Genomic DNA, 22405 nt, shown 5'->3' with positions numbered 1-22405 from the left:
AGGTGTGTGTGTGTGTGTGTGTGTGTGTGAGAGAGAGAGAGAGAGAGAGAGAGAGAGAGAGAGAGAGAGAGAGAAGAAAAGAAAGGAGACAGGAACAAGAGGGAACAATAATAAGACCAAATAAAGAAGTCGGAAAGAGGAGAGAGGACAGACACTTGGGAAGCAGTGGCGAAAAAGAAGAAAAAAAATACAGGTCTGGAAGAAAGGAAAGGACAGGAAAGGAAAGAAGGGGAAAGAGAAAAGAATGATACGAAGGGAAGGAGGAGGAATGAGGACACAGAGAGAATACAAGTCTGAGAAAAAGGAGAGGCGATAAAAAATTAATGAATGATGAGAAAAAGTTGAGAGAAGTATAAGAAGAAACTGAAAAAAAGAGAAAAGAGCAAGGAATTATGAGACGAAATGGGAGAGGGGAAGTAGCTATAACACACACACACACACACACACACAAACACACACACACAATAACCTGAAAGAAAGAAAACGAAAGAGAAAGAGAAAGGAATGATGTGGAGAAAGAGGAGAGGAGGAAAATGAAAAAAAGAAAAAGATCTGGGAGAAAAGAAAGGAAAGGAGAAAGGAATAATGAGGACAAAAAGGTAGAAGGAAGTGTCGGTAAAGGACAAAAAAAAATTAATAGAGACCAAGAAGAAACGAAAGAAAAAACGGAAAAGAGAATGATAAGGAAGGGGAAGAAGGAAACATACATAAAACAGCCTAGAAAAAATGAAGAAAAAAAAGATGGAGAAAAATGGTGAGGAGAAAGGAGGAAAAGGAAGCATAAAAAAAACATGTCTAAGAAAAATGAAGGAAAAAAAGGATGGAGAAAAAGGGGAAAGGAAGGAGGAAGAGGACACAAATAATAATCAAAGTCCAGAAAGAGGAAAATGGGAATCACGTAATGGGAGACCGACCATCTTGGAAGAAAAGAAACGAGACAGGAAGGAAAAGGAAGGAGACACGGATGTGGGGAAAAAAAGAAAAAACTTAAGACAGAGAGGAAGAAAAAGGAACACAGGAAGGAGACAAGGACGAGGGGAAAAAAAAAAGACTAAAAAACCCTTGAAGACAGAGGGGGAAAAAAAAAAAAAAAAAAAAAGCACGAGAGGCAGGGTCACGAGGAAACAGAGTAAAAAGAAGGTTTGGGAAAAAATAGAAGAAAATGGAACATGAAAAGACTGGAAGTAAAGTGGGGAACAAAAGGATGGAGAAAAAAAATGTGGAAGATTGGAAAGAAGAAACAGGAACGCGAGAAGCCTGAAAGAAAAAGAGAAGAAGTGGGAACAGAACAGGACAAAAAAAAAAAAAAAAAAAAAAAAAGTGTGGAAAGTGGTGAAAAAAGAAATGTAAAATCCCTGGACTACGGAGATAAAAAAGAAGTGGCGATGATATAGAAGATGGAAAAGGTGTATGGGAAGCATGGAAGAAAAAGATGAGCACAAGAGGAGGGAAAGAGGACAAAAAGTGAAGAAGATGGGGAAGAAGGAACTGGAACACGAGATGCCTGGAAGAAACGAAAGGAGATGGGGAAAAGAAGAAAAACAAAAGATAAAAAGAAATGTTGAAAGACAAGGAAAGGGTGAGTTAAGTTATATAAAAAAAAAGACACGAACAAGAGGAACTTATAAGAAAAAAAAAAAAAAAATAGTGCCAGACAGGGAAGTTGAGAGAGACACATGAGCAGCCTGTAAGAAAAGAAAAAAAAAAGACAGGAACAAAAGGACATAAATAAAAAATAAAGAAAAGTGTGGAGGAAACGGAAGCTGAGAGAGACAAGATGACACTGGAAGAAAAGCAAGGAGACAGAAACAAGGGGAAGCACAAATAAAAGACAAAATAAATAAGTCTGTAAGAGAAGAGAAGAAAAACTTGGGGAGGGTAAGGAGGAAAAATAAGGCGTCACACGAAGGAAGGAAAAATGGGCGGAAAATAGCGACCCCGGGGGGAGGAGACAAGGGGAGGAGGGGAAGCTTAAGATGACAGGAAAAAAAAAAAAAAAGAAAGAAAACACTACGACGGCGTAAACCTCCACCAACGCCATCCGCATCCACATCCACCTCAGAACCTACTCAACTCTTCCTCGATCCACTGCTCACGCATCCACCAAATTTCACTAAAACATGTTACTTTCTGAGGCGCCTTGTGCACAAACAGAATAAACGACAGACAGACACGAGTGAATTCATACCGCAACCTCCTTCAACTTCGTTTGCGGAGGTAAAATAGGCAGAAATGAAATGAAAAGCCAAGTAAAGGACAGAGATATAAAAGGAGAAGAATTAAGACGACCAAAACAGGCCTTGAAGAAAACTAATGTAATGAATATCTAGAGGGACACTCAGTGGAGCGCATCTCTCCGAGAAGGGCAAAGTATTTTCCAAACCACACTTCATAATGGATTAAGGTTTCTCTTCACAGATTAGGGTTTCGTAAAAAGTGTTTTCCGAATCCAGAATCTGTAATACGATACGGCTCGGTCCCAAAGCTTAATCGATTGTTCCCTGAGACATGGGCTATCTACCCACCAAATTTGGATCAAATCTCTCTTTTAGATCTTGAGTAATGCTGCTAACAAACAAACAAACAATCAATCAAACAAACAAACAGGGGTGAAAACATACTCTCCTTGTCGAAGAGAGAGAGAGAGAGAGAGAGAGAGAGAGAGAGAGAGAGAGAGAGAGAGAGAGAGAGAGAGACGAAGTACAGGAGACACAAATAACAATAAAAAGTGAAAGAATAATAACTTGAAAGCACTCACAGAACGCATACCTTCACCAATGCCGTTGCAGAATCCGGATCCGCCCCCAAATTTAATCAATTCTTTCTTGGCCCATGGCTCACCCTTTCACAAAATTTCATTGAAATTCATTGAGAACTTTTGGAGATAGCGTGTGAACATACAAACAAAAAAAATCCTGGATCCGGATGATCCAGATCACAACCAAAATCTAATGGATTCTTCCCTGGGCCATACCCTACCCCTCAAAAAAAAAAAAAAAAAAAACAGCAAAATCCGCTCATAACTACTTAAGTAATCCTGCTAACAGACAGACAGACAAACAGAAACAAACCAACGCTGGGGAAAACTTAACCTCCTTGGCGGAAGTAAAAAGTATCAAGGAACAGCGGATGGAGCTAAGAGACACCTAAGACGATAGAGCAAGTCCTTGGGAGAAGCTGAAGAAAGATTAACGCGCGAAAAATAGCGAGTCTTTGGGGACACGAAGACGGAATGAGAAGCATTAGATGAAGGACAAGCAGGCCTGAAAGACAAGGAAACAAAGGCAGGTGGAAAAAGGGAGGAAGAACATTGAATGAAGTAAGGAGAGGGAAAAAGAAAAAAAAAAGAAAGATGATGAGAATGCAAGACAAGAGAGAGAGAGAAGGAAAGACGAAAAACACAATATAAAAATAAGAAAAAATGAAAGATGACGAGAAGGCAAGACAAGAGAGAGAAGAAAAGATAAAGGAAAAAAAATAAATAATAATAATTCCGAAAGAGAAGAGGCCAGAAACTAGACACAGATGGTATAAAGAAAAACAAAAAAAAAAGCTCCGGAAAAAATGAACGAAAATAAGGCCTGAAAATTACTGACACTGGAGGATAAAGAGAAGATAAGAAGCATATGAAAAAAAAAAAGTATGACAGAAAAATAAAAAATAAAGAGGAAAAAGAGAATGAAAGGAAAGAGTTAAATAAGGTGCAGGAATAAAGGCGGCCCTGGAAGAAAATATGGGGAACAGGAAGGAGAGGGAACACAATGAAAAGAATGGAGACAGGGAGCAAGAGGAAACAAATAAAGGAAAAGTAAGGAGCCATGAACAAAACGAAAAGAAACTGAGGAAGGGAGATCATAAATAAAAGCAAAGAAAAATAAAAGAAATGTAATAAGACATGGGAAGAGGAAACACAAATAAAATAAAAGGAAGGAGACAAGGAATAAGAAAAAACAAATAAAGGAAATGTAAGAAGGCAATGAACAAGAGGAACCACGAATAAAAGAAAGAAAGGAGACAGAAACACAAATAAAAGAGAGAATGAGGAGGCCTTGAAGAGAGAAGGAAGGTCACAAACCAGGGAAGCATAAGATGATATAATGTTCTGTGAAAAATATAGAAAAATATTATAGAGAAAAAAAAAGATGATGAAAGGCACAAGATGGAAAAATTACCGTCTCAGATTAAGGAAAAGGAAAAGAAAAAAGAAAAAGAGAGAGAGAGAGAGAGAGAGAGAGAGAGAGAGAGAGAATAAGGGAGAAGAACACGAGAAAAATACTAATTAGAAAAATGCATGAAAGAAAAGATGAAAACAAGAAAAAAAATGAAGATGGAAAGAGAGGAGAAAGGGAGGGGGGGAGGAAAATGAAAGTGGGAGAGAACAGAGAGAGAGAGGAAATGCAAGACGGAGAGAAGGGGGGGAGTGAAAAGAGAAAGAGAATGCAAGAGGGAGAGAAGAAAGGGAGAGAAAAGAGAATGAGAATGCAAGAGGGAGAGAATGGAGGGAGAGAAAAGAGAAAGAGAATACAAGAGGGAGAGAAGGGAGGGTGAGAAAAGAGAAGGAGAATGAAGCGAGAGAAAAAGAAGAGGAAGAGAAAGTCACAAGAAAATGGAGAAAGGAATAAAGTGTATAAAAATAAATCAATAAATAAAATAAAACAAGAAGCGTGGGAGAGAGAGAGAGGACGGGGCAATGAGAGAGAGAGAGAGAGAGAGAGAGAGAGAGAGAGAGAGAGAGAGAGAGAGAGAGAGAGAGAGAGAGAGAGGCATAACAGAAATAGCCATAAAAATAAAATAAAACCAAAAAAACGCAAGCCTGGGGAAAAAGAGAAGATGAAAGGCATAACATGACAATAAAAAAAAAAAACTAAAAAATAAAGGAAAGGAGGAAAGGAGAGGAATTAACTTTTTTATAACAAAGATTTTTTTCGTTTTTACCTGGCAACCACCTGACTTTCATTCATTCATTAACTCATTCATTCAATTATTCTCTCATTCATTAATTCATCCATTCACTCATTCTCTCACTCATTCATTCTCTCATGGATTCATTCACTCATTCATTCATTCATTCATTCACCCATTTATTCATTCATTCATTCGCCCATTCATTCATTCACTCGTTCATTCCCTCAATCATTCATTCTTCCATTCATGCATTTATTCAATCATTTATTCACTTATTAATTTTTTTATCTACTTATTTTAGGTGTTCTAATAGTTAAAGGGACAATGAAGGCAAGGTAATCCATTCAAAAATCTCTCAGGTAGAAATAAAATCGTCTGGAGATTTAAACATGAAAACAGCTAGAAAAAAAAATCCTAATGACGTGCATAAAATAGGGAAAATAACATGAAGAAAATAAGAAAATAAGCAAGAAAATAAGCAAGAAAGTAATCAAGAATTTACATTGGCTAAAAAAGTCTAAAAGAGCGAAGGGAGGAAGAAGAAATCGAAGAAGAAGGAGACGAAGAAGAAAAAGAAGAATAAGACGAAGAGCAGAAGGATGATGATGATGATGATGATGATGATGATGATGATGATGATGATGATGATGAGGAGGAGGAGGATGAGGATGAGGAGGAGGAGGAGAAGACGAAGAAGAAGATGGAGGAGGAGGAGGAGGAGGAGGAACAAGAAGAAGCAGAAGATGAAAACACAATGCTTATAATGTAAGGAAAACAACCCTGAAGGAAAGAAAGAAAATAAGGAAAAAATAGTAAGCCTGGAGTGGGAAGGGAAAGGAAAAGGAGCGTGAGGTGGGGAAAAAGACCTGGAAAAAAGGAAGAGGGAGGGAATACAGAGATGAAAGAGAGGGGATCAAAGGAGTACTGAAATGGGTATAAGCATATCTGGAAGGAAGGAAGGAAAGGATGATGGAAGAAAGGAAGGAAAGAACGAAGGAAGGAAAAAAAGAAGGAAAGAATGACGGAAGAAAGGAATGAAGGAAGGAAGGAAGGAAAGAAAGAGGGAAAGAAGGAAGGAAGGAAAGAATGGAGGAAGAAAGGAAGGAAGGAGAGAAGGAAGGAAGGAGAGAAGGAAGGAAGGAAGGAAGGTAATAAAAGACGGTAGGTGAGACGACGGAAGAATGGAAAGGAAGGGAAGTAAAGGAAATGGAAAGAAGGAAGGAACGAAGGAAGTTGGGAGAGAGAGAAGGAAAGAAGGATGGAAGGAAGGAAGGAAGGAAGGAAGGTAGGCGCAGTGTAAGGGTCCTGGGGAAAAAAAAAAAGGCGACAGCTAGGAATACCAAATGGAATTGAAAGGAGAGAGGAAGAGAGCAATAAAAACACGACTGGAAAATGGAAGACAGGAAGGGAGATAGAAAGGGGGGGTGGGAGACGACATGAATAAAAGAGGAAGGAAGAGGAAGTGAATATAAAAGAGGAAGGAAGAGGATGTGAATATAAAAGAGGAAGGATGATGAGTAAAAAGGATGAAGGAAGATGAAATGAATAAAAAGGAGGAAGGAGGATGAATAAAAAAGATGAAGGAAGAGGAAATGAATAAAAAAAAGAGGCAGGTAGATGAATAAAAAAGATGATGGAAGATGAATAAAAAAGATGATGGAAGATGAATAAAAAAGATGAAGGAAGATGTATAAAAAAGAGGCAGGTAGATGAATAAAAAAGATGATGGAAGATGAATTTAAAAAAGATGAAGGAAGATGAATAAAAAAGATGAAGGAAGATGAATAAAAAAAGATGAAGGAAGATGAATAAAAAAAGATGAAGGAAGATGAATAAAAAAAGATGAAGGAAGATGAATAAAAAAAGATGAAGGAAGATGTATAAAAAGAAGATGAAGGAAGATGAGTAAAAAAACGAATGAAGCTGAATAAAAATAAAAGATGAAGGAAGATAAATAAAGAGAGGGATGGAAGACGAAATGAAGAAAGTAGTGGAGAAGTGAAGGTATTTTAAGTGTCCGCTTGAGGGCAGGTTGGAGACAGTGAACCCTGGAGTAAAAGTAAAGGGGAAAGGAGTAAAGGAGAAAGAGGGGAGGAATAATGGAGGAAGAGAGGAGGAATAAGGGAGGAAGAGGGGAAGAACAGGAGGAAGAAGGGAAGAATAAAGGAGGAAGAGGGGAAGAATAAAGGAGGAAGAGGGGAGGAATAAAGGAGGAAGAGGGGAGGAATAAACGGAGGGGGAAGGACAAGAGTAAAGGAAGAAGAAGGGAGGAATAAAGGAGGAAGAGGGGAGGAATAAAGGAGGAAGAGAGGAGGAACATGGGAAGAAGAAAGGAGGAATAAAGAAGGAAGGAGGTGGAGGGGAGTAAAGGTAGAAGGGAGGAATAAAGGAGGAAGAGGGGAGGAATAAAGGACAAAGAGAGGAGGAATAATGGAGTAAGAGGGGAGGAAAAAAGGAAGAGGGGAGGAATAAAGAAGGAAGAGGGGAGGATATGGAAGGATGAGGCGAGTAAGAAAGGAGGAAGATGAGAGGAATAAAAGAAGAAGAGAGGAGAAATAAAGCAGGAAGAGAAGAGGAATAAAAAAGGAAATGGGGAGGAATAAAGGAGGAAGAGGGGAGAAGTAAGGGAAGAAGAGAGGAGGAATAAAGGAGGAGGTGGAAAGCAGTAAAGGAAGAAGGGAGGAATAAAGGAGGAACAATAGATAAATAAAGGAGGAAGATGAGGGGAATAAAAGAGGAAGAGGGGAGGAATAAAGAAGGAAGAGGAGAGGAACAAAAGAAGAAGAGGGGAGGAATAAAAGTGGAAGAGGGGAGGAATAAGGGAGGAAGAGGGGCGAAAAAAGGAAGAAGAGTGGAGGAATAAAGGAATTGGGAAAGACACAAAAGGAAGAAGGAAGGAATAAAGGAAAAGGGGAAAATAAAGATGGAATAAAGAAGGAAGAGGAGGACAATAAGGAAGGAAGAGGGGAGAGAAACACGAAGGAAAAACAACTCTAGAAAGGAAAATGGAAGGAAGGAAAAAACATGGAAAGAGGAAAAAAAAAAACACGAGAAAGACAAAGCAAGGAGGGAAAATGAGGCCTGAGAGGAAAGCAAAGAGAAGGGACGAAAAAGAGGAAAAAAAGACGAAGAAAAAGTATGAAAAAAGAGTGAAAGGGAACGAAGAATTTTGAAACGGTATAAATGCGAGTCTTAGGGGAGAGAGAGAGAGAGAGAGAGAGAGAGAGAGAGAGAGAGTAAGAGCTGAGGAAGTCACGGGTGGAGGAGAGGCAGTGACCCCTGGAATGGAAGGAAGGAAGGAAGGAAGGAGGGAAGGAAGGAAAGAAAGAAAGAAAGAACGAAGGAAGGAAGGAAGGAGGGAAGGAAGGAAGGTGGGAAGGAAAGAAGGAAGGAAAGAATGAAAGAAGGAAGGAGGGAAGGAGTGACAGAAAGGAGGGAAAGAAGGAAAAAATGAAAAGGAAAAAAGAAGGAAGATGGAAGGGAGGAAGGAAGGAAAGATGAAATAAACAAGGAAGATGGGAAAGGAGAAGGAAACAAGACAAACAAGGAGTAAGGAAGGAAGGAAAGAAAAGGGAGGGAAGAAAGGAGAAGGGAAAAGAAAAATATAAAACGTAGGTCCAATTAAAAAAAAAAAAGTAAGGAATGAATGAAGAGGGAAGGAAGAGGGAAGGAAAAATGAAAGCAGGAGACATGGAAGAGAAAGAATGATAGAAGGAAGGGAAAGATCAAAAGAAGAAATGAAGGAAAGAAGGGGAAAGAGGAGAAGAGGAACACGGAGACGACCAAGAGGAAGGCAGAGACGGAGGGGAAAAATACCTGAAGGAAAGAATGCAGGAAGCAGGAAGGAGGGAATAAAGTAGTGGAGTGAGGGAAGTGGAGGAGTGAGGGGAGTGGAGGAGTGAGGGGAGTGGAGGTGTGAGGGAAGTGGAGTGAGGGAAGTGGAGGTGTGAGGGAGGTGGAGTGAGGGAGGTGGAGGAGTGAGGGGAGTGGCAGAGTGAGGGGAGTGGAGTGAGGGGAGTGGAGGTCAAGGGAGAAGGTCAGACTTGAGGCAGTAAACCCTGAGATGGAAGAGACCCGCCGTCCAGAAAGGATGTCACCGGGCAAACTTAGCGGCCAATGGGAGAGCAGGCCGAGAGGAGGATAAGGGGAGACAAATATATATGGGACCGAGAGAGAGAGAGAGAGAGAGAGAGAGAGAATGTTTGTATCGGTGTTGTGTGTGTGTGTGTGTGTGTGTGTGTGTGTGTGTGTGTGTGTGTGTGTGTGTGTGTGTGTAAGTCCCAGTTGTTTTGTCTCTTGGGTCCCATATCCCTCCAGGCCTTGTCAACGGAGGGAGGGAGAGGGAGGGAGAAAGGGAGGGAGGGAGGGAGGGAGAGGGAGAGAAAAAGAGAGGAAAGTATAAGTGACGAAGGAACAGGGAGAGAGAAGGCAAACATAGAGGGGGGGAGGGAGGGGGGGGAGAGAAGTATAAGGGAGGGAGAGACGGTAGAGGAAGGGAGAAAGAAGGGAGAGGGAGTAAAAGAGCTCGTGAGGGGGAAGTGAAAAATAAAACTGAAAAAAGTATGAGGCTGAGGTGTAAGGAGCGAGAGATATGGGAAACAAGTATGAGGAAGAGGTGTATGGGAGAAGGAGATAAGGAAAATTAGTATAAGGGAGGTGTAAGGAGAAAGATAAAGGAAATAAATATAAGGGAGGTGTAAGGAGATAGATATAAGGGAAATAAATGTAAGGAAATAAGCAGTATAAGGGAGGGATGTAAGGAGTGAGAGAGAGAGAGAGAGAGAGAGAGAGAGAGAGAGAAATGTGGGTCCAAATACTTCTCGATGCAGGGTACAATATTACACATCGACACCCCTTGTCAAGTTATCTATCTATCTGTCTATCTATCTATCTATCTATCCATCCATCTATCTATCTATCTATCTATCCATACCATAAAAGATACTCATATGAACAGACACAGGCAGATACCGGTAAAGACAAAACGACAGACAGACAGACAAACACAGATACAAACAGATAAAAAGACACAATAAAGATAAACAAAATAACAGATAAGCTTATAAAGATATACACAGTTTTAATCGACACTTTTAGCTCCCCGTAATAAGGCTCAGAATAAAAGATTAAATGGCTTTAATTAATTAGTAAAAGGGACATAGGCCTAATTAAATGCTACGGAACGAGGTTAATGTATGCGTGTGTGTATGGCGTGTGTACCTAGGAGTAACCGTATGTATGTATGTATGTATTTGTATTTTTGTATGTATGTATGTGTGTATGTATGTATATATTTGTATGTATGTGAATGCTTGTATATATTTATTTTTGTATGTACTGTATGTATGTATGTATGTATGTATGTATATATGTATGTATGTACTGTATGTACGTATGCATGTATGGTAAGCTATCCATGTAATCTACCATGTATAAAAAATCCAGGTCTATGTATGTCTATATGAGTGTGTACGCATGTATGTAAGTATTTAGGCCTATGTATGTATATGTACTGTATGTACGTATGTATGTATTTGTGATGTATATATGACTGCATGTACTCTATGTATGTAGGCTTATGCGTATTCTGTTTGTGGAGATTTATATAGTAATTATACCATTATAAAACTGCATCAGAACTATACTATGCCCTACTCTGTGTGTGTGTGTGTGTGTGTGTGTGTGTGTGTGTGTGTGTGTGTGTGTGTGTGTGTGTGTGTGTGTGTTTACGCCTGGCATCCTTATTTAATTAGGGATTAACATGAATGAGTGTTAAATTACCCACTTTTATATCCAATGAGGCGGAGAGAGAGAGAGAGAGAGAGAGAGAGAGAGTAATTAGCAACTCCAACAAAAACGCCTGTATATTTTATGGCCACTCCTCACAAGGTGCAGCGTCAGATCATACACATACATACATACAGACAGACGTACATGCATATCGTAATACCCTCGTTCACTAATACATACATACATACATACACATACAAACGTACATACATACACACGTACATACATAACGCAATATTCTCGTTCACAAATACACTAATACTTGCATAAACGAAATACATTGTACTGTATTCAAAGTGATGCATACAGTCTCTCTCTCTCTCTCTCTCTCTCTCTCTCTCTAATAAAATACTGTAACTTGCTGCGGTAGCCTCTGCAATTTCCATCATAATCAAAGAGACTAGGGATAGACCATCGAATACTCTCTAGCGTAAAAAAAAAAAATAAAAAAATAAATAAATAAATAGATATCCCAAACTACACCGGTCTATCTATCTATCTATCTATCTACCTTTGCATTCTCTCTCTGGCTACTTTAGCGGTGGACACGACATCTTGCGTGAGACAGGTGCAATAATTAAGAGCCGACACACTGTTTAATTCACCTGTATTATTATCAGAGTAGGGAAAGGTAAACTGGCTAATGAGGGGTTTCAAGATGCATATATTTTAAGTAATATGAGGTCACTTGTATAGGATTGTATGTATGATCTCTCTCTCTCTCTCTTTCTCTCTCTCACTGGTTGCATAAGTGGATAATATAGCTCATCTAAATTCCTAACTAATTAAGAATGTTATCACACACACACACACACACACACACACACACACACACACACACACACACACCGCCATCACATCTCCCTCTCTCTCTCTCTCTCTCTCTCGTCACAGCCACCAGCCAAATCGTCCCGGGCAAACCGTCTCGTCTTTTTTGTATAATGCGGCGGGACAATGAGAGGGGAGGGGAGGGGAGACGAGGGAAAGTGAGGGGAGGGGAGACGAGGGAAAGTGAGGGGAGGGGAGGAGAGAGGAGAGGGGAGGAGGGGAAGGTGTCTATTCCACAAGGCCCCCTCCCCTATCTTTCTCCACTCGTCACAACATCTAGTCTTCATTAGCAACGAAATCGTCCCTACCATTCACTCACTCATTAACATCGTCTCCAGCATCAGCAAACATCTTCCTTAGCCACCAGACCCTCACTATCAACCACAACATCCATTATAAACGTCTAAACATCACCACCACAACATCTCCCTCAACCAATTCCTCTTAACATTAAATAGCCACAAGATCCAATTCCTCCGCCTTCTACGAATCTCTCTCTCTCTCTCTCTCTCTCTCTCTCACACACACACACACACATTGCCGTCTTCCAGCTCGTGACACCCCGCAGCTAAATCGTCCACTGGGAAATCGTCTGAATTTTTTATTTGGTGCGGTGCGACATAGGGGGGTGGGGGTTGTAGGGGAGTTAGGGTGGTGGGTGGGGAGGGGGTTGGGGTAGGGTTATGGTAGGGGGTTGGGGTATGGGGCTTGGGTGGTACGGTAGGATAGAGGGTAAGGGAAGGGGTTGGGTAGGTGGGTATGGTAAGGAGGTTAGGGTAGAGGTTAGAGTAGGGGGTCAGTGTAGGAAGTTAGGGTAAGGGGGTTGGGTAGGAGGTTACTGTAGGGGGATCGGTGGAGGGTTTGGGAGGGGGAGGGTGGGGGGGCAATCCACACGTCAGACCCCTCCCGGCAAATATTCCCGTAACTCTGCAGGCCCTTGGAGTCCGGCCAGGGAGCTGCAGCGAGGAGGAGAGGATGATGACGGGGGGAGGGGGGTTCAGGAGGCTATGGGATGAAAGGGGAAAAGAAAGAAGGGAGAAAAGGGAAGGGAGTGAAAGAGGAAAGGGGAGGGCGTGAAAGGAGAAAAGGGGAGGGCGTGAAAGGAGAAAAGGGGAGGGCGTGAAAGGAGAAAAGGGGAGGGCGTGAAAGGAGAAAAGGGGAGGGAGTGAAAGAAGAAAAGGGGAGGGAGTGAAAGAAGAAAAGGGGAGGGAGTGATAGAAGAAAAGGGGAGGGAGTGAGAGAAGAAAAGGGGAGGGCGTGAAAGAGGAAAATAGGAGGGGGCAAAAAAGGGGAGGCCGGGGGAAGGGGGTGAAAGGAGAAAAGAGGATGAAAGGGAAAGAGGATGAAAGGGGAGAAGGGGAGGGGCGAAAGGGGAAAAGGGGAGGGGTGAAAGGGGAGAAGGGGAGGGGTGAAAGGGGAGAAGGGGAGGAGTGAAAGGGGAGAAGGGGAGGGCGTGAAAGGGGAAAAGGGGAGAGGTGAAAGTAGCAAGAGGTGAAACGGTGTGAAAGGGGAAAGAAGGTCAAATGAAAAGGCGGGAGGTAGTGAGAGGAAATGGAAGGGAATGAGAAAGGGAAGGAAACTGTGGGGAAAGGGGGTGGAGTAAGGGGAATGGGGAAAGAACAGGAAGAGGAAAGGAGAGTGGGGAAGAAGGAGGGGGGAGGAGTATGGAGGGTAAGATCAAGGAGTATGGGGAGTGAGGGAGAGGAGTGTGAAGAGTGAGGGAGAGGAGTGTGGAGATTGAGGAAGAGAAGTGTGGAGAGTGAGGGCGTGGAGTGTGGAGAGTGAGGGAGAGGAGTGTGGAGAGTGAGGGAGAGGAGTGTGGAGAGTGAGGGAAGGGTGAGGTGAGTGAGGGTGTGAAGAGTGAGGGAGAGGAGTGTGAAGAGTGAGGGAGAGGAGTGTGGACAGTGAGGGAGAGGAGTCTGGAGAATGAGGGAGAGGAAAGTGTGGTGAGTGAGGGAGGGATGGGGTGAGGGGAGAAGAGGTGGGATATGAGTGTGGGAAGCGAGGGTGAGTGTCGCTGTAAACAAGAAGATGGAGACGCATGCTATGGGCGGAGGGGGGGAGGGGCAAATGGAGGAAGAAGGAGGAAAAAGGAGGGGAAATATGGAGAGGGGGGGGAAGGGAAAGAGGGAGAGAAGGGAAAGAGAAAGAGGGAGAAAAGGGAGGGGAAGGGGAAGAGGGGGGAGAAAATGTACAAGAGGGAGGAAATGGAGGGGGAATGGGGAGAGGAAGGAAGGATCACAGTGTCACAGTAAAAAGGGGAGGAGGAGGAGGAGGAGGAGGAGGAGGGAAAGTGTCGCCGTGAAAGGAAGGGAAAGAGTAAATTTAAGGGGAAGGGAGGAGACGGTGAAGGAAAGTGTCATGGAGAGAAAATGGAGTAAAATCAGTGAGTGAGAGAGAGAGAGAGAGAGAGAGAGAGAGAGAGAGAGAGAGAGAGAGAGAGAGTGTGTGTGTGTGTGTGTGTGTGTGTGTGTGTGTGTGTGTGTGTGTGTAAAGTCAATCAAAGGCTGGAGTGAGGGGGACAGGAGGAAAGGAGAGGGGGAGGGGGAGGGGTGGGGAAGATAACTGATAGGAAAAAGCGTGCCAGTGAAAGGAGGGAAAAAGCCAAAGGAAACTAGAAAAGGAACGGACGAGGGGGGAGGAGGGGAAGGGGGAGGTGGGGGAGAGGGGAGGGGGCAGTGTCACAGTAGGATGTGAAAATGGATTCAGAGTATAAAAGACTATAGGAGAGGGGAGGGGAGAGGAGGGGGAAGAGTTGAAGGGAGGGAGAAGGGGACAGAGCAAAGAGGAGGAGACGAACAGGGAGAGAGGGGGGGGGTGGCAGAACTTGGAGATAACGAAGAGGGGAGATGGGGGAACGGCGAGAGGAAAGGACAGGAGAGGGAAGGAGAAGAGAGGAGAGGAGAGGAGAAGAGAGGAGAAGAGAAGAGAGGAGGAGAGGAGAAGAGAAGAGAGGAGAGGAGAGGAGAGGGGAGGAGAGAATATGAGGGGAGAGGAGGGAGGAGAGCGGGTGTTAGAAGGTCAGTATGAAGGAGGAGTGGCTGATGGAAGTGGGAGGCGATAAAGGTGAGGAAGGGAATATCAAGGTGGAAGGGGCAAGGCAGGAGGGGAGGGAGAGTCAAGGTAGAATCATGGTACTGGGGGGGTAGGAGGGGGTACAAAGTCAGTATATAGGGGGAGGGAATTTGGGGCGAAAACAGGGGAGGGGAGGAGAAGGTGAGGTAGATTTACAGTATATAAGTGGGAACAGTGAGGGTGAAAAGGTAAAAAGGGGAGGTGGGGGAGAGAAGGGGAGAGGAGCAATTTACAGCACAGGTTAACAGAGAGGGGAGGGGGGAGGGGAGCAAATGCACAAAAGAGGGGAGGGTAACATGGCAACCACAACTAATGGGATTGAGGGGAAAGTACATTAAAAGATGGGAAAGGAGGAAGGGTCGGTGAGCACATGAAAGCCAGGCAGAGGGACCAGGAAAGAAGGGAGGGGGAATGAAAAGGGGAAGGGAGGGGACAGGAAGGAGAGGAAAGGAAGGGGAGGGGAGCAGGAAAGGGGAGGGGAGTGCAGGATGTGAGGGTCGTGAACGGGAGGGGAATAAGGAGTGAGGGGAGAGGGAACACGAGAGAATACAAGGGGAATGAGAGAGGCAAGGAAGTGAAGGCAGGCGCAGTGGAGGTTGGGAAGGACAGGGCGTTAGAAGTGCCTACAAGGGAAGTATGGAGAAAGGATGAGAGAGGAAGGAGAAGAGGGAATACTGGGGAGAGAAAGGGGAGAATAAAGGGGGACTATGGGAGAAGGGTACGAGAGGAGGGGAGGGGAGAGGGAGAGAGGATAAAGGGGGAGGGGGAGGAGGAGGGGGGAGGGAGAATCCAGACTAGGGACGGGGATAGGGTAGTGGGGGTTGAGGCTTTTGATGTCAGGCACTGCAGCGAGGACATGATTCAATGAACGCTTTCCGGTACGCAGAATGAAATGGCCGCCCCGCCAAAATTACGCCTCCCCGCCAAAATTACGCCGCTCCGCCAAAATTATGCCGCTCCGCCAAAGGATGCAGCCCACATTTAGAAGCAAGGTAAGGAACATTTAAAAACCATGGTAAATTTAAGAGGGGAACATATTTACAAGAAGGGGATATGAAGGAGAGCTTAATTCTGAGGAGGGTATAATTTGGCAAGAGAGTAGCCTATAATTTTAGAGCGTAATTTTGATGGTACAACTTTCAGAAGAGTATTAATATCCTGAGTATCGTATATCTTCAAAAGCACCCGTAGGAATATATTTAAGAAACGTAAAATATAAAGAAACATGATAATTTTAGAAGCATCATGTTAAGAAAATGTTGGTTCCTTGTAACTCCTTTGCCGTGATGTCCACAAACTCACACACTTGAGAATCTGAATTGCAACCTCTCAAAAGAAAGAAAAAAAAAGAAAAGAAAAAAAAAACACTACAGAAACCATGGGAAAGAAGCATAGATTTAAAACCAAAGCATATTTTGACACTGGTTAAAATTTCGAAGGTACTGATAAATTTGGGAAAAAGGATATATTAACTTTCCAAACAGATAATTATGTTAGCTGGGCGTAGAGAACGAATATATCTAAAAGTATCAATACAGTAAATTTAGAAGCAATATATATACGCCTCGCTTGCAGAAAGAGGCCAATTTTAAAAGCATTATATTAGCTGAAATTCCACTCTCTCTCTCTCTCTCTCTCTAGCCCCATTGCCTCACATTCCCTGGGATTTACGCTGCAACCCCTCAAAAATTACAGCAAAGGACGGAAGCTACGACCAAGACGCGTAAATTTAAATGCCCGGTAAATTTAAAGGGCCAGAGTTAAATGCCCAATGCCTGCCATTCCCTCCTCCTTCAGTGCCTTTTAATCTACCTTCTGAAGCGTTTAACACCTGGAAAACAACCAATCGAGAAGCAAACAAAAGCAAAAAAATCAACTAATCAAGAAGTACTAAAAAAAAATCAACCAATCGAGGGGTAAAAGAAAAATATATACGGTACATCCAACCAACTGCAGGATAAAAAAAAAATAAACATCGATTATATGCCGTAATTCTTCTGCTATGGACTCACTTAATTCCTATGTTATGGCTAAAACAGGCGTTAGTATTCAGTCAACAGATTCAACCAGTAAAAAAAGGCTTAGTTTATTGTCAGCTTTTAAAATGAGTCATAGCGAGCTCTTCATTTTTGAGGTGCGGGTAAGGGGATGGGTCTGTTATGATGTAGCAGGGGTAAACCAGTTCTGCTGTCGGGCCCTGCTGCGGATGTCACTGATTGCATTGCGCAGTTGACCCTTGTGCGGTGTGATGCGGTGAGGATCTGTCCGTTCTCCCCTTTGGGGCTAAGATACGAATGAATGTGTTTGAATGGATGAGTAAATGGAGAGTGAGTCGTCCTGTCTCGGCTACCTCCCTTTCCTTGGGGGAAGCAGCCTAGGTATATAGATAGATAGATAGATTATTATATTATTATTATTTTATTCCCCCTACCTTCAAACAATTCTATTCAGCTTTAGAGATAAACTACACTCCTGGCCACTAAATGCCCTCAATAAATTAAATACACAATTAATAAAATTAAATAAATAAATAAAATAAAATGTAAAATCGTCTGGGTGTAGCAAGATATCGTAAATCAAACTAATGCATAATCGTGGTGAAGGGGTTATGGCAGGTAAGTAAGTTTGGAAGCAGAATCAACTGAACGCAGACCAATTAAGCAGCAGTTTAAAATTTATATCAAAAAAGCTTAAAGGCAGTAAAAACTCAGTCACAGGGATTTTTAAAGTCTGGGGAGCAAAAAAAAAAAAAAAAAGAAAAAGAAAAAGAAAGAAAGAAAAAAAGAAAAAAGAAAAACGCTCCGAAATACAAGTCTGTCGCTTCACGTCTTTCGTAAGTGTCAGATTCAGGACATAACTAGACAGTCAGATACCTGAGGCCCAGAACTTCTATGCGCTACACTTCCTTCGTCAGTAAAATAATGACAAGATCCAGACAGCTTAAAATGTCACCTGCTACCGACTCCCAGGAACCTGTCGATTTCACGTTCTTGCTTCCCATTACTCAGGTTATAATTCACCATACGTTACTCTTACCACGGTACGGTGCGGTGCGTCTGGCTGGCAAAATATAAGGCGTACCATCACCAGGTAAATCAGGTGTAAGGCGTCCCATCACCAGGTAAATCAGGTGTAAGGCGTACCATCACCAGGTAAATCAGGTGTAAGGCGTACCATCACCAGGTAAATCAGGTGTAAGGCGTACCATCACCAGGTAAATCAGGTGTAAGGCGTACCATCACCAGGTAAATCAGGTGTAAGGCGTACCATCACCAGGTAAATCAGGTGTAAGGCGTACCATCACCAGGTAAATCAGGTGTAAGGCGTACCATCACCAGGTAAATCAGGTGTAAGGCGTACCATCACCAGGTAAATCAGGTACGCTTGAATGTAGTGTTTATCTGGCTACTTCATGCTGATAACGTGTTTGTTTCTAGTTATACTACCATGAGACGATTATATTCACCTTTGTAGAGACTTTTCAAATTACACCCACACACACACACCCACACCCACACCCACACACACACACACATCCACACCCACACCCACACTCAACAGGGCGCCAAACGTATACTGCACAGATCTCCAATTAAATTACATAAAAAAGCTGAACGTATTTGTAATAATAAACGCAAACTAAACGCCTCTAATTATGCACGCTAATTGAACGCACCTTTAATTAATATCTGACCCTATTAACGCAAATTAAATGCATATCTAACTGAGAAAACTTGGTAAGGCTGAAAGTGAGCAAGGAAACGAGGAAATATGCAAATTGGTAAAGAGGCAAGGAAGAAAGGAGGGAAGCAAAGAAACAAGCAAAGAAACAAACAAGTAAACAAACAAAAAAGAAAACAAGGACACAAACAAAAAAGAAAACAAGGACACAAACAAAAAAGGAAACAAGGACACAAACAAGAAAGGAAGCAGGGAAACAAGCAAGGAAACAAACAACGAAGCAAGCAATAAGGAAAGAAACAACGAAACAAGCAGGGAAACCAACAAGGAAGCAAGGAAACAAGCAACCAAAGAAACAAAGAAGCAAGCAAGCAAGCAAACAAGGAGTATCTCCAACGGTGACTGCCTTCTGCCTGACTGCCCACGTGTCTGATGCTGCCTTCCTTCCTTCCTTCCCGACCCCTTCCCCTCCCCCGCTGGCGTCCTCGTTGCCATGGTGACGCTCCCTGACTTTGCAAATGATGACCCTCCTGCAACACTGCACCATGCGTGAAATGCACATCTCGGACAATGACCCAAGGAGGACATGTAAAACTAGAGCGTTATTTTCTTCCTAAATCACAAAAAAAAAAATAAATAAATAAAAATAAGACAGGGAGGATACAGAAAGGTACAAAGTAATTATCTTGCTAAATCACATCTTAAGGCAATAAAAACAACCAAAGGAGATAATATAAACCTAAACGTTGTATTCTTCCTAAATAAAATATTGTATATGTAATCTTCATTAAAAAGCCTAATCATTTTCTTCATTCTTTTGGCCAAGGAATAAAAATGTAAGAGAACCTTCACACCAACAATGTGCCATGCGTCCAAGGTAGGCCTACCATGTATGTAGGACAACGACCCAGGAAAGCAGAGCTAGGATGAAATTTTCTTATAATAATAATAATAATAATTTCTATTATAATGATCCGATTTCTGTATGTTTCTTGGTTTGTTTGTTACGGTAACAGCAAAAACGGCGCAACGAAGCGCAATTATTATTAGAGCAAGATACCATTAAAATGGTCTAACCTGATGAATTTCACAATTTCCAGTCCAATCGGACCACCGGTTCCCGAGTTATGGCTCATTTCTGGCCTTTTGACAAGAGCACAGGCCGCCGAAGGCGGCCTTTAAGCGAATAATAATAAAATAATAATAATAATAATAATATTATTATTATTATTACTATTATTACCATAATGTAACTCCTTTTTATAAAATCACAGAACACGGATATATTTTTTAATGAAATCACTAAACTAGACTATCGTGTTCCTCTTATAATCACAAAACTAAAACGTAATTTTCTTTACAAAATCCCCACAAACTAGGATACCGGTAACCTATATTCATCATCATCATCATCATCACCATCATCGTCATCATCATCACCTAAAGCCTGAGAATGAGTAGCAGATAATCTCTAGCGATACCCCGGTAGAGGCCCAGTATCATGATTACCAGGTAAATTAGGAATAATGTACCGGTAACAACGCCGACAATATAATAATAAATACCGCAATAAAGCAAAACAGGAAATAATAAAGAAAATAAACTAATCACACTAGTGGGGAGCATAATTATTAGTGTGCATTCTCTCTCTCTCTCTCTCTCTCACACCACACACACACACACACACACACACACACACACACACGTAGCACTGATGGCGTCTCGGGCCTTGTCTTTAAGTGGTCTTGATTTGAGAAGTTTCAGAATTGGAGACGAGAAGGGGAGGGGGGAGGGGAAGGGGAGGGGAGGGGAAGGGGAGGGGAGGGGAGGGGAGGGGAGGGGGAGGGAGGGAGTCATGTGAGGTGAGGTGAGGGGAGGGAAGGAGGTACGAGAGGGGAAGGGAGGGAGTTCGTGGAAAGAGGGGGGGTGGGGGGAGAGGTGGAGGACAATGAGGGAGTTTTTGGAAATGCAAAGGAGAAGAAACGAGGTGAGAGAGAGAGAGAGAGAGAGAGAGAGAGAGAGAGAGAGAGAGAGAGGTTACGGACACGGACAAGGAAGGTTATGAATATTACCTCAGTTCCCAGTAAGTTATTCCACACCATGAATATCGAACTATACGCACGGTACAGGGTGGTGTGTGTGTGTGTGTGTGTGTGTGTGTGTGTGTGTGTGTGTGTGTGTGTGTGTGTGTGTGTGTGTGTGTGTGTGTGTGTGTGTGTGTGTGTGAAAATCCTCTAAAAAAACACTAACTTTTACACCACACTGTAGACTCCCACACCAAGCAGCCATATTTGCTTTTCAATATTGACAGTCAGCTACAAAAAGCCTCGTTCGTCTCGCTGTGCTTCATATCGTACCCATTACTTGCAGGATCTACAGTCGGAAAAAAATGTGTATCGCCATCAGGTATCGTAATCTTAGCGCTATCCATTTTCTGGCGCTACAGTCGACAAAAAAGTATAGTCTTAATCGCGGATCTTTATTTTTTATTCTAAAGTAAAGCATAAAGTTAAAAAAATACTGTACCGTACTATAATTATTATTCTCTCTCTCTCTCTCTTTGGCATCCTACATTCCTACTTCATACATTCCTTAGGGCATTCTCCAGCCTTAAACTCCCTAACACCTGCTCCGTGCCGATTTAATTTTGGATACGGCTGGCTAATATCGCTTTGTATGATAATTATGCAGAGTATGGTGATAACAGAATGACTTAGTAACACTGAAGAGGAAGGCAGTGTGTAAAGAGCAAAATAAATCGCTTAGGAAGAGGTGTCAGGGAGCCTCCTTAGCCTTCGTACCCACCAGATGGATCCTATTTTTGACGCGGTTATCCCTACGAGGCTTCTCTCTCTCTCTCTCTCTCAAGCCCTGGCCCTTGCTCAGAAATTTATCGCCGTATGGGGAATAAGACCTCCCCCCCCAAAAAAAAAAAAATAATAATAATAATGGAAATGCCAAGACCCTCGAAAAACGGCGCAGGTAAAATTTTGAGTCTTCCTTCTCCTCCTCCTCCTCGTCATCGTCCTCCTTCTCCTCCTCCTCCTCGTTTTTTTTTGTCAGACCTTCAAAATTTTCGTTTCCTCAAGTGGCTCTCAAGGATAACAAGATTTATTGGGGATGTCTGATTTCATTTTTTTTTTTAATACTTTTTTCTCGGTGATGAATCAGAAAGAGTTTAGATTTTTTTGTTTACTTCGTCAGTTCGATTACCTTTTTCCATTTTACTCTTCCTACTTCCAGACGATTGTGTTCTCTTTCGGCAGACACAACAGCATACGACTGGATTATAAGTACGTGGTTAAATGATACTAAAACAGTAAATCATTAGGTGCTATTAAGATAAAAATGATGACATGCAACAATACATGAAAATCAGGTGGTCACACACACACACACACACACACACACACACACACACACACACACACACACACACACAGATTCTCTCTCTCTCTCTCTCTCTCTCTCTCTTCTACTACTACTACTACTGCTACTACTACTATTCTTCTACTCACCTGTGTATTCCTCCTGGCCTGGGTAACTAGCAAGCACCTGGTCTGTGTGGTGTGTGAGCGGGGTCTGTGCCGAGCAAGGACACACTACCACCACCACACCACACACCACCACCACAACCACCACATAGGCGTCACTGAACCACCACATTGTCAATAAATAAATACGCACGTTATGACTTTAATTTTGTCTCTTTCTTTCTTTTTATTTCTCTTTCCTTTTTTTTCTATTTTCTGAGTTTTCTTAATTACCTCTTCACTAGTTTCAAATTGTCTAGTTTTTTCTCTCCATCTCTACTGTCGTTTTTTCTAGTGTTTTTTTTTATCCTCTTTTGTTTTCACTCAATTTTTTTTCCACTTGTTTCTCTCGAGTGTCAAAAATTCCTCGTTCCTTTTTCTCTAGATATTCATTTTTTTTTCTTAGTTCTGTTTTTCAAGTGATTCAGATATTCTCTACTTTGTTTTTCTCCTTTATATGAATTTTTTCCTTTTTTTCGTTTCCTTCCGTTTCTGATTCTTCTTTTTCTTTTTAAATCTCAAGGATAAATTTTCTCTTCTTCCGCTTTCTCGGACTGTTGTTGCCTCCGTCTTCTATTAATATTCACAATCTT

General features: G+C 42.3%; 1 protein-coding gene across 1 annotated transcript in view; it reads right to left on the bottom strand.

Moving 5' to 3' along the window:
• LOC145392500 (adhesion molecule nephrin-like) overlaps window positions 1-21945 on the bottom strand; it is a 220444-nt gene extending 198499 nt beyond the window's left edge. Inside the window, exon 1 of the mRNA XM_080266891.1 lies at window positions 21798-21945. Coding sequence (XP_080123017.1) covers window positions 21798-21945 — 148 coding nt within the window. The remainder of the gene's footprint in view (window positions 1-21797) is intronic.
• Window positions 21946-22405: the final 460 nt, after the last annotated feature.

This window comes from Coenobita brevimanus, chromosome 22 (genome assembly GCF_032717465.1).
Source record: "Coenobita brevimanus isolate Jiangsu-jjx chromosome 22, ASM3271746v2, whole genome shotgun sequence".
Taxonomy (NCBI): domain Eukaryota; kingdom Metazoa; phylum Arthropoda; class Malacostraca; order Decapoda; family Coenobitidae; genus Coenobita; species Coenobita brevimanus.
Note: the sequence above shows the minus strand (reverse complement) of the source record. Positions and strands in the feature narration are given on the sequence as shown.